At 41.6% G+C, this 16,262-nt stretch overlaps 1 protein-coding gene across 5 annotated transcripts in view; it reads right to left on the reverse strand.

Moving 5' to 3' along the window:
• LOC101167742 (chromodomain-helicase-DNA-binding protein 3) overlaps positions 1–16,262 on the reverse strand; it is a 65,620-nt gene that overhangs the window by 4,141 nt on the left and 45,217 nt on the right. For 3 of the 5 annotated variants that reach the window (XM_023949024.1, XM_023949025.1, XM_023949023.1), the window contains exons 38-40: positions 16,038–16,201; positions 15,648–15,774; positions 5,979–7,829 (exon numbers count right to left, since the gene is read on the reverse strand). In XM_023949024.1, coding sequence (XP_023804792.1) covers positions 7,561–7,829; positions 15,648–15,774; positions 16,038–16,201 — 560 coding nt within the window. In that variant the 3' untranslated portion in view covers positions 5,979–7,560. Of the gene's footprint in view, positions 1–5,978; positions 7,830–8,588; positions 10,036–15,647; positions 15,775–16,037; positions 16,202–16,262 lie in introns of those variants that run through there. The other 2 variants (XM_023949027.1, XM_023949026.1) reach the window with 2 other exon arrangements.

Raw genomic sequence — 16,262 nt, forward strand, 5'->3', positions numbered from 1 at the left:
GATGCATTCGAACGCACCGTTCCCATCGCCCTTGGCAACGCGTGGTCAAGCAGCCACCTCTGCGGTCAAAACTCTCATAGCTATGCATGATTTTAGGACTTCTTTGAGCTCTATGTACAAAACGCACAACCATTGAATGTGCATTGACAGGTAAACCAGGTTGAACTTTGACCAATCAAGGACTTGGATTTGATAGTGACGTATAGATGGCGTCCCTTTTATTTAAATGAAGTGAATGAATGAAAAGTGAACATGAATGAGAAATGAATAATTGCGGTTTGTGAATTCTGTGACACCAAGTCTTTCCTTTATCGGAATGGAGCTGAGAGAGAAAAAGATTCACGAGATTTGCACCGCTTTGGCATTTAGCACCAAACCTTCTCCAACTGTAGGAGGCGGACATGCGCCAGAGGACAGTAGATAAAAGAAGAAGAAGAAGACCCTTCCTGCTTGTTCAGTGTCACTTTCAGAGTATGGCACAAAAACGGATCTTATTAAAGATCCAAACATCAGCTTTGCTGACCTTGTTTTTGTTTTTTTCCCCACAATTAATGGTTGTGCATTAAGAGGTTTTGTCTCTTTAGTAAACTTTCACTAACAGGCACATGAGGAAACACACACACACACAAATATAAACCCCTCAAACCTTCTCTCTGCACAGCTGCCCGGCACAGGAATCTGTGCTTCCCACATTGGTGTGCTATCATGAGCCGAGCGCTCATTTCAAAACAAAGCCCAGAATAGTCTGAGCGTGCAGCGCTCGCACTGGCGCTGCAAGAAGAAGACAAAATGTCATAACACTCGCAGGCAGATCAAAGACGTGATAAGGAGAGGACCGGAGAAGCTAAACCCGTGTGTGTGCGCGCCCGAGCGTCCAAAAGTAAGAGAGGGGGGCCACGTTTGGGAGAACTTCTGGATTTTTGCCAGTAGAGGCCAACAGAGGAAAGTGGAGAGAAAGACACACACACAGTTCAGTGTGTGCTCAGACTAAATCTGATAAGAGGCAAAACAAATCAAGGTAAGGACTGGGAGAGAGACACACAACGTGGGAGTGGAGGGCAGAGAAAATGCAGTCGGTCCGAAAAAAGAAAGAAAAAAAAGGATTTGGCCAAATCGAGAAAGCAGAGAAACAAGAACGAAAATGAGGAAAAAGTCTGGATTTGTTCATTTAAACAAGCTCATCTTTGTGGAGCTGTAGTCCGTGTGTGATAGCCAATCTTTGTCTTTGATCAATAAAAAGACAAGAGTTCACAAAATAAGACCACTGCAGGAGCTCTTAAACCCTCAAATGTAATCCTTTCCTAGCCCTGGAACTGTAAAGTTCACAGGAGGGACCATAGAAAGTCCAGAAATACTCTATAAAAGAGGAAAAAAAGAAAGAAATCTGGCCACCATGCTGGTCTGCTTCAACAAATTTTGCCTCCTATCTGACAGAAAACTTGGCCAGAATGTTGTTGCTCCCTGAAAAGCTTTATGGGAGCACAAATGTGCCAAAACTGCTCATAAAGAACTATGTTGTGAGTCTGACCTGTCGGTTTTTTCTATTTTTAGGGATTTAAGAAGCACAGACCTGCTGTCAGAATGAAGAATCTGCCCGACAGTTTCTTTTCTTTTTTTTTTTTTTAATAAGAGCTTGGATGAGGCTAAAAAAGAGAGTTGAAAGCTCTGACAAACATTTTCTATGCACATCTGTTTTTGCACATTTATAATTGTTCCCCAATTTATTCATATCAAATGTCACATGATTAAAATGGTCAGTACAAAATGATTGCTTTTGTGTGAAACAACTTACATAAATGGTCTTAAAGCTTTTATTTTGAAAAAACCTACACTTTTGGCGTAGTCTGGGTGACCCTGAGTCATGAGTCACATTTCTGTTTTTTTAAAATAAATATTCAATCCTTGCTCTCCGTTTAGGTCCAGTCACTGAACCTTGAGTCACATTAGATGTTTTTCTGGGTTGTAACAGATTAGCTTGAAGAAAAGTATTAAGAGTCTCTGGTTTTTGAATGAAAAACAAAATCGTACCAAATTAAGGTTTAAAGGTTAGCTTGTCTATAGTTCCTTTTACTTCTCCCTTTTTGAATGATTCCATTTGATTCCACAAGTTTGTTTCAAAGCCCATTTTACTCCAAAAGTGTCAGGAAATCTCAAATTGTGCTTGGCCGAGCTAGCCACATGGTGGCGGTACAGTAGTTTTTTTTTTCACCAGCAGCAGTGGATGCAGTTTATTCGTACTAGATAGAAATGTGATGGAGAATTTTTTCTATTGCACTAGCATCTTTACAACCACAACGCGGTGAATTTCCACAAATTAGCTTCTTAATTGGGATTTTTTTTTGACTGGCCAGGAGCCTCCTGAAAAAAAAAAGTTTATTTGTGTTGTTTTTGTAAACAATAGTGTAAATATATATATATATATATATATATATATATATATATATATATATATATATATATATATATATATATATAAGTGTGTTCTTAAACCTGAAACCACTGATGTAAACGGAAGTGTGGGAGGGGTTACTGCTAACCTGGTTCATTGGCGCACTTTGGAAGACATGGGTGATGCTAAGAGAGTAGGTTTTTAGCTTTAAGGCCCGTACACACCGGGACGAATATTCGCCAGGCGTTATTCGCCAGCGTTTTTCGCCACGTTTTTTGTGTTCACACCCAGGCGATTTTCGCTGACGATGAGTGGAGTGAACATGCAATTTCATTCCCTGACATTCGATGGCGCTTAATGTAAAACAGAAATACTCCTGTACACAAGGTGGCGCTGCGCAACTTTACGCTTCTTAAAGTCGCTTTTCACTCAGAAGAAGAGAGCAAGTATTTACACGCTTGTCAGAATCAAACAAAGAAAACATGAATATTTCAAGCACCAGTAGCTCCAACTGGTGCTTGGTTCGGGGATGTTTTAGAATGTCCGTCATTATTGCTTCGCGGCTGTGTAGATGCAACTCGGCGTCTATCTTCTTCGCTGGTATGTGTGCTCAGCAAGGCAGTTTTGTGTTTGAGCGCCCCCAAGTTGTGTTTTACTGTAACTTCAGAAGCTCCAGACACGTGAGCAAAAGCGCCATTCTCATTGGTCGAGTAGATTTCGACGCGTCGAAAAAAAAAAACGAACCCGAGGCGTTTTTTTTTTTTGACGCTTTAACGCCTGGCGTTTTTTCGCGTCGGTGTGCACACTCTCGTTGGTGCCCTTTGTTTAGTCACGAGGCGTTAAACGTCGGCGAAAATCGCCGGCGAAATTCGTCCCGGTGTGAACAGGCCTTTAGGCTTCTTTTTCTTTATTATGGAGATCTCTACAAAGGCGTTGTAAAGCACGTTGACATGTCTGGGTTCATGGGATCAATCAGAGAATCTCCCAGTACAGGAGAGGAAAGGAAAAAATAATAAGTTAGAGGAGAAACCTTTTTTTTCGTGTTTTGATATGAACATAAGAAGGTTTGAGAGAAGAACAAATAACAACAATCAGCTGAATGTTGACTTTGGACTCCAGCTGTTGTTCACAGCATAAACATGTTACTAAGAAAGCCCAGTTCCTCATTGGTTGACACCACATGAATATGCACCAAAGTTCACATATTTTAACTCTGGAAACTTCTCAACACAACCATTTTAAGGCTCTGTGTTGTCCAAAACACCGAGCTGCTATGGCGGCATGCCTCTCGCTGCATGCCGCCATGCCAGTCATGAGTTGGCGTTAAAAATCCCACTCAGCATGAACGTAGCTTAACAGGACAGGAGGCAGATTTTTGGCCCAGGCTTTTGTCCTATTCTCCCTGCCAATCTGTGATCTGAGTTTGAAAAGAGAAAGTGGGTCCCACCTTCAAACAATAAACCAATAAGAAGACCGCCGACATCAAATAAGAGTTCAGGTTTTCCTGTGATTGGATTGGTCAAGTTAACTGATCAGAAAAGTCATGGCAGCGACTATTAAACAAGATAGGATGTAAAAGAGAAAGGAGCAAGCAGGAAGAGTTTAGAATATATTTTAACTTTAGGAAGATAAAATGACGGTAACTAGATTGATTAAAATCAACGTTTTGAGCTTTTAAGTGTATTATAATATTCATTCCTCACTATAAACAACCCCAAAGTGGTATTTTGATCCATTCTGAGTATACCTCTAAAAACCTGATCTCGAGCACCAGCCCCTCCCAATCCACGAAAATGAGCGGGTTCTCACATTGTGACGTAGATGAGCGAATTGTTTTTGTGCGCGAAACATAGACAGGCTGCCGAGGCCGGCCTCTAGGTTATGAAATGGGCGGCACCCACAAAACGAAGGGCGAAAGGCGGAGCTTCAGAGATCGAGTCGTCTTACTTCTGGGTAAGAAAACTTGCTGCGCAAATAACTCATGTTTCATAAATAAAGTGTGCCAAATGTAATCTATGATCATAAATATGGATGTAATTAACTCGGAAAGGCTTAAAAAAACACGATATTAAATTAAAATAAATACAGTTTATTAGGCCTCTTTGAGCTAAAACCCTTTAACCACACAGATGTCACTGGCGACACCTAAATAGCAGAAGCTCTTTAAACTACCGTAACTCTTCGACCGCTTAAGCAATCAGCTGATTCTGACGCAGAGAAAAGCTGCTTTCCCAGCTACAGAAGCCGCTGGAATTAGGACTTACAGTAGTCAAAAGAATGTCAACACTGGAGCTTGAGTGTTACAGGGTGACATATCCCACACATCAAGAGAGAAAAATCGTTTTTTTTTCTCCTCAAATTTGTTTCTATGACAATGTAAACAATCCTCACCATGCATTTCAAAAACAAGCAAAAAGAAAGTTGTAGTTTTTTTTTAACCTGCATTGTTCTTGAAGGCTATTTTTAGTAACACTTAATGGGAAACATCCAGTCAGACAAAAGCCATGGAAAAATGTGTTTTAGTTCAGATTGATCTCCTCCTTTCACGCTCTCCCATTAAAGTGTAAACCACAACACTCCCCTTAAGAAAACATGGTGTCTGCTTTTGTTCTGAGTTATTTAGTCTGTTTCTTCAACACCATGTGGCCTCAAATAGATCATCTCTCGTGTCCTCGTAGCGTTAAAAAGAGGAGCATCACTTTGAGTCCAGCAGTCATGAGAGGAAGTTGTTTACAGTACACAGAAATGTTACACTTCTAGACATTACAATGCTAACAGAAGACTTTATTCTGAAAATCATGTTTAAAACCAGAACAGGAAACTATTGCACTTTTACATTTTTCTTTTTAAACTTATAACATCTGTCATTTTGACAAGTTAACAATTTATGTGGAAATTCTGACTGTGAGTTTAGGGCTTTATTTTTTGAAAAGGACTTTTTCTTTTAAAGTGCACCGTGCAACCGGAGCAGCCTTATGCATAATACAGTTTTGCTGACTCAGCAATATTCAAACTAAATTAATAAAGGAGCCCAGAGACTTGTTAGGATAAGCAACTTTAAAAATGGTTTGGCAGGTTTGAGAGGTTATAAGCATCACTCCTAGCAACAAAGAAAGGGTGTTCCTCAGGGATCATCCTCAGGACAACTACTGTTTACCTAATCCTATCAAAAAATTCTTTGGAAATGCGCGTTCATTGAGGAAAATTTTTTATCAAAAAATTAAAACACAACTTAATGTAGTGCATATATCTACATACTTTTTTTTAACATTTTGTTTCGACCATTTTATATTCACAAATTGCTAAACAGTCTAGAAGCAAAGGCTGCTGTTTGGCCTCTTGTCTCAAGAGATTCCTTAGTTTTTAGAGCATACATTTTCATTTTTGACATTTTTAGAAAAGCTTTCTTTTTATTCTATATTCACTTTACACATACGCATCAGCGAGGAAAACAAATCTATTCCTCCAAACAGCCGTTAGACATTTGGTTGATGGCTCGCAAACGTGGAATCAAACCAGTCGCAAACACTTTGAGGGAATGTTTCAAACTCTGAAGTGATTTGAAATTATGACCAAAAGCCAAAAGAAACAGGTTTTTATTACATTTTTATTAAACCAATGTAACAGCATGAGTCATCTGAGGAAACTTTGTAAACATTTCATCTTTTTTCTGGCTTTAATGTTGCGATTTCTTGTTCTAGTTGCTGCTTCTCCATGATGGCCACCAGTGGATTTAATTTAACGGCTAAAGTAACCGGGTTCAGTTTCAGGAAAAACTTTGTTTATACTTTTTTTTCATAGATAACTGTTGTCGTGCCAACGTTCTCTTATACAAGAACAGTTCTCACATTTTTGTTATAAAAATAATTTTGTGGTTACGAACATTCAGCGACAGCCTTACTTATTTATTTATTTTTAAAAAGCAAAAGATAAATAATTTGTTAAAAAAAAACAACAACATAAAGGGCATTCTCACATTTCCTACACATGCACACAAATACAAAAATCCCTGACTGTCGCACTTGTTGCAAGAATCTCCAAGCTGGATGGCGGCGGCGCTCGTGGATGAACCTCTGATGTATAACACAGAGGTGGAAAACCTCCGTGTTTTATTTTCTCTGGGACGTTTTCCACCGCGTGGAATCCATCACGCTGTCACAATAAAGAAGCTCCAGGAACAGAAGTGTCTCGGCGAGCTTCAAAGAGTTTCCCTTTGTGTTTAGTTTTTAGCGGCTCTGTAATACATCACAGCTTTCATGACTTGAGGAAGAGCAGCTCATAAATACTGTTTTGCAAACAGGAAACGTCGCTATTTTCAGTCAGCGGCGTCTCAAAAAAAGCAAAGACGCCGCTCATGTGAGCGGGTTAAAGCAACGTAGTGTTTATTTAGGTTCCTTCTCTTTTGTTTGGTTGGACGTAGGAATGCTGGGCGGCCCGGCGGGGATCTGGGTTTTAAACGCAGAAAACCTTTTCTTTCCGTCCATGTTTTTAGGGGGGTTTTAATCATTTTCGTGAGCTTGGATTTCATGTCATGAGTGAGGTTGGTGTAGTGTGTGAATGCGTGTGTGTGTGTTTGTGAGGCTCTGAATGAGTGCAGGTCTGTGGAGGAATGAGGGAGGACGGGGTCAGACGGAGGGGACCGGCTTGTTCAGTCAGCCTGCAGATGAAGAATTGAACTGAAGGGAAATCTTTTTGGCTCAGAAGTAACTGAAGTCTTCAAAAAAACAAAAAAAATCAGTCTGCAGAAGTATAAAAAAAATAAAAATTACAAAAAATAAAAACAATATCCTGCTGCACTTTTCTTCAGTTCAGCCCTCATTCCTGAATTTCGAGGTGATTGAATAAACATCTTCCACTTCTCTTCTCTCTTGAGGGCAGTCAGACTTTTTGGGCTTTTTTCCTCCATAGCACCTTTTAACCTCTCCTTTTATATTTTATTTTGTAGTTCTGGAGTTGATTGCTTGCTTTTCTTTTGGGGGGGGGGGGTCAAATAGCCACCGCTGCTTTTTATTTCAGGTTTCCTGTCCTCTTGCTTTTTTTTTTTTAATTGTGCCTCCCATCGTTTCTTTTTCTCCTCCTCACATTCCAGCAGTGTCAGAGTTCTCCTTGGAGCTCCTTTTGCTTGTTTTTTGGGACTTCTTCTTGCTTGCAGCACCCCCCCCCCCCCCCTCTCAAGGCTTCTTTGGTCGTCCGTTGCGCGGTAGGTTCTCCACCGTGTTGCTGAGTCGGTACTTGACGATGATGCTGTGCACCGTCGATTTTGGCATCCTCAGCTCCTGCCCTATGGCCCCCTCCGATTTGCCGTCCTTCCAGAGGTCAACCACCCGCTGCCGCTGCACCACATCGTGCTCCTTGGTCTTCTGGCAGAACCCGCTGGCCGTCGGCCCCCAGGCGGCTCCGCCGGCAGCTCCCCCGGTGGCCCCGGCAGCTGCAGCGGCTTCTGTGGGGGCAGACAAGCGGCAAGACTGTAGTGGAGGCTCGGAGAGGGGCAGCAGGATAATGTGACACGTTTACTCTTCCCCACAGGGTCAGAGGTCAGAGAGAGCGCTACTGGAGCTGTCGGGGAGGGGGCAGCGGGGCAGGTGCGTGGCGATACGAGGAGCGAATGAGCTCCCCTCCATCTCAACGACGTTTTCCCCCAAAAAACAAGAAACTCGAGATTTACTAAGACAGAGATAACAAAGCAGTCCTTCGGAGCAAAAACAGGTGAAGAACTGAGGCGTGTTTCTTCAGAGAGCAGACCAGCGTTCCCCTCATTACAGTTCTTGAAGGTTGATCCTCTCTAAACCATTATTCTGGAGTCTGACCTCCATCGACTTCATAAGTGCGGGTTCGTTCTCTGTCCCGCCGGAGTCCAGGCTGCACAGCGCCGTGCTCAAACCCACGAAGCAGCGCGGCTTATTTGGGAGCAGCTTGACGGCGGTGGGCCCAGCCCTCGTCACAACACGCCGTTTACACAAACCGAGCTGCTGCGGTCTGAGTCCCGCTCAAAATACCTCGCTACAAAGTGGGAATGTTTTCTTGGCGCGGAGAGACTCAGCCGGGCTGAGCGTAATGACATTTTCAGAGATAGGCCCTGGCTCTCTGCAGTGCAATGCCTTTGACAGATGTCTCTGGCTACAATTACCACAAAAAAATCCAGATATACAGTGGGTGAGAGATCTGAGAGGCTGTTGTGGGTAATTTTCTTTTTGTTTTGTTTTTAGAGGGCAAAGCTACTGGGGCAGTATCAGGTTTTGCCAGTTATCTCTGCTATCCAAACATCTCCCAGCACATTCAGAGCAGGAGGTGTGTGCAGAGAGTTGGGAGACAAATCTTATGAGGAAATTAAATTCACAAACAGTCCGTAGGCGAGAACAAAGGCACACACTTTTTTTACAAATCTTTTTGCTTTGCAATTTTAATCCAAAGGTCTGACGTCTCAGAAGACGTTTCCAGTCGTCCTAAGCAGCCAGGGGTTTAAAGACCCACTCCGATTAAATTAGTTTTTTTTTTTTGTGTGTATATTTTAGAGTAAAAGTCTCAGTTTTTTCAATAGTTTGTCCAGAAGTGCGACTAATGCTACATTCACACTGGGCTCGGAAACCACTTCCGATGAATAGTCTATGGAAATGCTAGAAAAAACAATTTTCAGGCATTGGCGCTCAAAACCTGCACTCACGCCTCCTTACAGGGGTTTTTTAGTCCGTTTTCATGCTATATGTACTAAAAGAACCGCCATTAAACGCACGTCAAAGGCTAAACCGGTAGAACTTTTGAGGAATAGAAGCTGTGGGGAAAAAAAAGCTTGGAGCAAGATTTGCACCTCTTTGTCATTTTTCACCAAGCCTCTTCCAACTGAGAGAACATGTGCTAGCAATCAAATCCAATCAAACATTTTCCAACTAACCAACCAAAAGTAAGACTAAGTATCGGGTGCAACAGTCCAGTGTGAACACGGTATGCTAAAAAGCGCGTTCTTAAAAAGTGCATCACATGCAAGGTGTAAACGTAGCGTTCTACTCAACTGCGACTTCTACGAGATGTTTTGAAAATAAATAGCAAAAACCACTAGAAGGCGTTTCTTTGGGTGTGTGTCGGTATTTGCTACTGACAGCAATGCAGAAGAAGAAGCGCCGAAGCTGTTCAATAGCGACACAGAGGATGAAGAATTCAATGGATTTAGGGATTTAAAGTGAAATAAAGAGTTTGGTTGACTTGTTAGCATGTTGTGCAACGGTGGTGACCGCACAGATATTCAGTCTATCGTTGTCGATTCCCTTATTAAGAATACACTTTCTAGATGAAATGTCCGTTCTCTGCGACTTATCCTCCAGTGGGACTTTTAGTCCGAAAAATAGGGTATACAAAAAATATTTGAGCTTAAAATTGCATTTCTGAGTATTTTTTTATTCAAATTATTGTGAATCAGGAGCAGACAACAAAATGCAGTTAAAAAATATCATATTTATTAAGTAGAAAACATTCTGGGCAGACCGCAGGCTCCCTGTTCTGCTCCATTCCGATGCATCCACTTGTAGACCAACAGATCAATGAACGTCTTTGTTTTCCTCCTCCAAGCTGGCATCTGGATCAAAACTGTACGGCTGGATAGCTCTGATATTGCGATATTGCAACTGTAATGTTGGTTTGGGGGGTGTGAGGGGCTGTAAGATAGCAGAGAGCTCTGAGAAGTGGTTGACGGGAAGAGGGGGCAGGTTACGTCGCACTGATGGTTCTCGCCAACAGCTTGACGGTAAGTTTTGAATGAACTACAGCAGAAACTGTTCTAGAAAATGACAGGTTTTTGATTAAGGCTAATTCGCGATTAAACAAAAGTTTAAAAGATGAGTGGAGTGGGTGTTTTATGCGATACAATATATCATAAGGGCAAATGAGTTCATAAGCAAGCATGAAGTTTTGGAGTCTGATCATGTTAGGAGATGAAAATTCCTTAGTATAGCAGAGCGGCACATTTGTGCTGGATTTTTGGTAATGTCTATTTCAGGTGTCTGTCTGGTAGCTGCGTCAGAAGCCCTTTTTTTCCCTCTCCGCTCCATATGTATTGTAGATTTACACTATTAAAGCTGCTGAATGGGAGAAGCCATCAGGTACTTCTTCTGGCCACACAGTTTAAGATAATAATGAAACTTGAGACCCCAGTGGTACTGCTCTAATGAAAGTAAGTGGATGGAGAAAAATGACCTTTCACATAGAATGTCTTTTTTGGGATGTCTGAAAAGCCGTTTTTTGTTGTTGTTTGTGTGGACTTTTGGACCAAAACTTTCCAAACGAAGACAAGATTTGCTGCATACTTTATTTAAGAATAGGAGCGGAACTGTGTTCTGTTTTTGCCAGCTACAGTTCCCGTTGCCAAGAATTCAGGCCCTAATCTCTGGCCAGTTTAGTTTATCAGTGCTTTGGGACGCTCTGCAATGAAAACATGGATGCAGAGAGCCGTACTGGATCAGATTGTGGTTGTGATTAAACAGTAAGTGCAAGAAAAAACCTCAGCTGAAACTATGACAGCTAATCCTAGATCAGTGCTGCAACCTAAAGTTGAACTTCTTTGGAGGTTTGTGTCCTTTAAACACCTTCATGCCATCTTTCTTATTATTATTATCTTTTCATTCTTATATGGAAACACTTACAGGTGAGGAACAAAACGTTAGGCACTTAATACAATGCACTGGCATGAAACGCTATATGTCTGTATGTATTTTTGCTGGATTTGTTTAACAGGTACAAAGGCCTATAGCAGCAAAACTAACTAAAGTGCCAAAAAGTGTTAAATTAGGCTGTAAAAAAATCAATGGTGCTCAACAAACTACCATAGAGGTGTTTATAGGGTATAGATGAACGGTGGGCAAACGGAGCCATATGCGGCCTGTCAAGCTCTTTAATATGGCCCGCCAAACTGGAATAAATGATATTGATCATTCTCATCCATTTTTCATTTTCCCTGTAATGGTAATTACAGGGAATTGGTAATTGGTGTCTACCCATAGATGGTGTACTGAAAAAAAATAATTGACCTTTATGTTGGTGCAGAAAGATATTCTACTTTCATTTGGTGTTGGAAGATTTGTTGTTTTTGATGTTCATGTGCGTATTTCTAGTTGGACAATCAGTTTTCCCCATCATTCCATACTACATGAACGCAGCGCTTCTCTAAGTTTGCTTTTTTTTTCTGACGGACATAGACATATCGGTGCAATGGGCAATAAAATGAGAACAAAAGCCACAGTTTTGAAATAAAAACTCCAAAATGCGTGGTTCGGCCATTGTGACAAATGTTAGAATCCTTTGTGGCCGACGAGTTGAAAAGTTTGCCCACCCCTGGTAGAGATCATTGACTGTATACACGAACTGCACTAAACATCCCCCCTCGCATCCCAAACAGGAAGTACCCGCTGGTCCCAAGAAGCCAAAGTCCCATAGACTTCTACTGTGAAATAAACAGAAATTACTCAGTCAGAATAACTATTCTTTCTCTACTACCCTTTATTAACATGTTCTTGCTAATGCTATTTTTTTCCATGATATTTTTGCTGTAGCGCAGTTATTCAAGTTATAAACTGTCCAATCAGATGTCTCGATAAAGGTTTGTAGCCTTGCGTCAAATGTTCGAAGCGTTTGCTTGACAGATTCTTTCAAGCCCACTGTCAGTGGAAGGGGTGTGGCCTTCTAACAAGCTCCCTCCTGACTGGAGAGAGTGGTTGCCATGGAAATGTAGACATGGCTTACTGAGGACGTCAAGATCCAAAACTGCGACGTCCATTTTGTGGAAAAATGGTGACTGAATTGGCTTCATTTGGTTGAAAACCGGAAGCCAGGCATTTTCTATGGGTGACGTCACACTAACTCAGTCCAGTAGTCATATACAGTCAATGGTATGGATGCAAATGGTCATAGGGTTGAAATGCTAAACAAACTAAAGTGCTCAAAACAAATAGAATTATTGCTTGATGTTCAGGCTAAACTTGTTGAATGGATGCTCTGGTTTCCTTCCAGCCCTTTACAAACTTTTACCTAAAGGTTTCAGAGCATAACAGCAAAGCAAAACCACAACAGTTAAAATCATTTCAATAGTTATAAAGACGTGCAAGAATTCTAAAATGAAATGCTTTAAAACTTAATACACTTTAAGCTGTTGTTTTAGATATACAAAAATGCTGACAAGCTTAAAGAGCAACCTGCCACTTTATCATCAATTGGTTATAAACAGAAAATTGTATTTTTCTCAACTTGACCATAAAAATGCAGATTTTCTGCCAGAGGCTGGAATTTTCGGGAAAAAAAACAAAGCTTGGGATTTGCAGGTTTTTCTGTTCGTTAAGCGTTATAATTATAGTTTTAGACATTTGTTTATACTATGTAAAAATGTTTTTTTTGTATTCTCAACATGAAAGCACTTATAACAACAAGGTAAAGACATTTTTTTAAAAACTAGGCAAGATAAATTGGATAAATAAAACACAACTGGTTAAACAACGACTTAATTGATGGTTTTACACAACTGAAAGACCCACTCCAATGAAATTGGTGTTTCTGGTGTGTTCAACCAGTATTGTGGTATTTTCCTGATGATACAGGTTCTCCCACTTAAAAAAATGAGAGAGAGCAGTAATTTACATCATCGGTGTACCTCAACTATGAGAGACAAGATGAGGAAGAAAAGTCCAGAAAATCTCATTTTCTGATTTTTAAAGAATTTTTATTTGTAATTATGGTAGAAAAGAAGTATCTGGTCAACAACAAAAGTTCAACTCATTACTTTGTTATATTTCCTTTGTTGACAATGACAGCAGTCAAACATTTTCTGTAAGTCTTCACAAGGTTTTCTCAAAGTGTTGCTGGTATTTTGGCCCATTCCTCCATGCAGATCTCCTCTAGAGCAGTGATGTTTTGGGGCTGTCGCTCTGTAACACAAACTCCCACCAAAGATTTTCTTTGGGGTTGAGATCTGGAGACTGGCTAGGCCACTCCTGGTCCTTGAAATGCTTCTTGTGAAGCCACTCCTTTAGCCCGGCTGTGTTTTATGGGATCGCTGTCACACTTAAAGACCCAGGCACGTCTCATCTTCAGTGCCGTTGCTGATGGAAGGAGGTTTTCACTCAAAATCTGATGATACTTGGCCCCATTCATTCTTTCCTTTACACGGATCAGTCGTCCTGGTCTATTTTGCTGAAAAACAGGCTCAAAGCATGATGTTTCCACCCACATGCTTTACAGTAGGTATGGTGTTCTTTGAATGCAACTCAGCATTCTTTCTCTTCCAAAAACGATAAGTAGAGTTCTTACCAAAAAGTTCTACTTTGGTTTCATCTGACCATAGGACATTCTCCCAATCCTCTTCTGGATCATCCAAATGCTCTCCATCAAACTTTAGAAGGGCCTGCACATGTACTGGCTTTAGCAGGGGGACACGTCTGGTAAAGCAGGATTTGAGTCCCTGATAGGTGTAGTAATGTGTTACTGACGGTTTGTTACTTTGGTCTCAGCTCTCTGCAGGTCATTTACTAGGCCCTCCATGTGGTTCTGGGATTTTTGCTCACTGTTCTTGTGATCATTTTGACCCCACGGGGTGAGACCAGATGGAGGGAGATTATCAGTGATCTTATACGTTTTCCATTTCCTAATATTTGCTCCCACAGTTGTTTTGTTCACACCAAGCTGCTTACTTATTGCAGATTCAGTCTTTCCAGACTGGTGCAGGTCAACAATTTAGTTTCTGGTGTCCTTAGACAGCTCTTTGGTCTTTTCCATAGTGCAGTTTGCAGTGTGACTGTTTGAGGTTGTGGACAGGTGTCTTTTAAATAGATAATAAGTTCAAACAGATGCAATTAATACAGGTAATGAGTGGATGACAGAGGACCCTCTTAAAGAAGAAGTTACAGGTCTGTGGGAGACAGAAATCTTGCAATAACAGACCACTGCAAACAAGAAAACCATGTCAGGGACTGGGAGAAGGCTAAAGTCCGCCACACTGAAGAAAACAGACACAGGAGATGGACCATGGAGAAGCCCACACTTCCATGAACCAGGATGAAGGCGGCCTTCCTGCTCTCTCATACCTGGAGCAACAACCTCCAGCAGCGAACAGACATCAAGGGGCGGAGTCACCCGTCAAACTCCGCCTTAGTCACAATCAACTGTTTTTATATACGTCAAACGCAACCATCTGATGACGACTCTGACGAAGACAGAAAACGTTTGTCGAAACATGTCAGGTGTGTGAGAAACACAACCGTGTGTGATAATAGAAGAACCAATCAGTCAGAAATATTGCTTGTTTGTAGGTGACCAAATACTTAATTTCCACCATCATTTACAAATAAATTCTTTAAAAAAAAATCACAGAATGTGATTTTCCTGGATTTTTTTTTCTCATTTCGTCTCTCATAATTGATGAAAATGATGACAATTACAGGCCTCTTTCATTTTTTTAAGTGGGAAAATTTGCACAGTTGATGGCTGACTGAAGACTTTTTGCCCCACTGTGGCTCCACGTGCATCTGTGTTTTCCTCTTTTTAGCTCAAAACTGTTCGGCTGGATAGCTCCAATATTGGTCGCCTTTTTTTGTTTTTTTTACTGGTCATGTTAGGATGGGAATGTGAGGGGCTGTAAGCTAGCGGGACAGTGTGTAAACAGAGAGCTCTCAGAAATGGGAAAGGGGGCGGCGTTGCTTCGTACCAATAGTCCCGCCAACAACTTAGAGGCCAATTTTGAATGAACTCCTGCCGCTCTGCAGAAACTAGAGGAACTCCTGATTTGGCTGAAAATGACATAATTATAACTAAACCCAAAAAAACAAACATGGGAACGCTTGTAGAATAATCAAAACATGATCGGAGTGGGTCTTTTAAGCTCTCACAAGCTAATTTCCAACAGTCTTTTTTACAGTTTTTGATAAAGCAAATGAAGAAAAAAACAAAACAAAACCTCTAAAGATCTTGGAATGAAGAGCACACAAGTTCACCTAAATAAACCAAATCTGCTGAGGCAGCGATAATCTCCCAATCACAGTGGGATACGATTAGATTCTCTGCCTTAGGCGGCGACTGAAACAGCAAAGACACATCCATTTGTTTGAAGGTATCAAACAAAGCTGGCTTTTCTTTCAGTAAATGACGGTGAGGTCAATGACCATCAGAACTCTCGTGCCTTCTGCTGTTTTTCCACGCCTGACTGAACAGTCACACTTTGTCTGGAGTGTGCCCTCCCTCCATCTTTAAACCCTCAGCCCCTTGAGGTCAACAGCAAAGAGGCACTGACCTGATATAAAGGATCCCGGCGGCATTTGACTGTAGTTGGCCCCACCCATGTGAAGCGCGCTTGGTGGTGCAGGTGTGTAGGGCGTTCCGTAGGCCTGAGGGGTTGCGTAGGGTCCTGGAGGTATGGGCTAAATATGGAAAGAGAGGTAGTTTTTGTTTTTTTGCAGGAGAAAGAATAGGATAAAAAAAATGAAAAACTACTTCTCAGTTACGCAAAGTTCACAAAAAAGAAGGAGAGAAGCTGCTGACTCAGCAGGAGTGAAGAAAAGCAAATGGGTGATCATATAAAAAGTCTCAGTGTTTTCACTGGAAGCTCTTCATCTATTATTTTGCCAGTGGCAGCTGGAGCAGGTTCCAGCATGGCGGCGTGCGTGAGGGGGCTGCCGCTTACAGGGGGCGTGTGCGTCTCGGTGCCTTTGCTGGCGAGCCGGCTGAGAATGCTCCTCTCGGACATTTGGAGGCGAGCGGCGATTGGCGGCACTCTAGATAACGTGGCTGGAAGCCGGGTCACGTCGGCCTTCATGTCACTCAACAGCTCCTCCAACTGGTTCAGCACTGCAACGACAAACAGTGCTTAGATGAATAAAAGTCATTAAAACTGATGATATTTTCTTAT

This window comes from Oryzias latipes, chromosome 18, assembly GCF_002234675.1.
Source record: "Oryzias latipes chromosome 18, ASM223467v1".
NCBI classification, from domain to species: Eukaryota; Metazoa; Chordata; class Actinopteri; order Beloniformes; family Adrianichthyidae; genus Oryzias; species Oryzias latipes.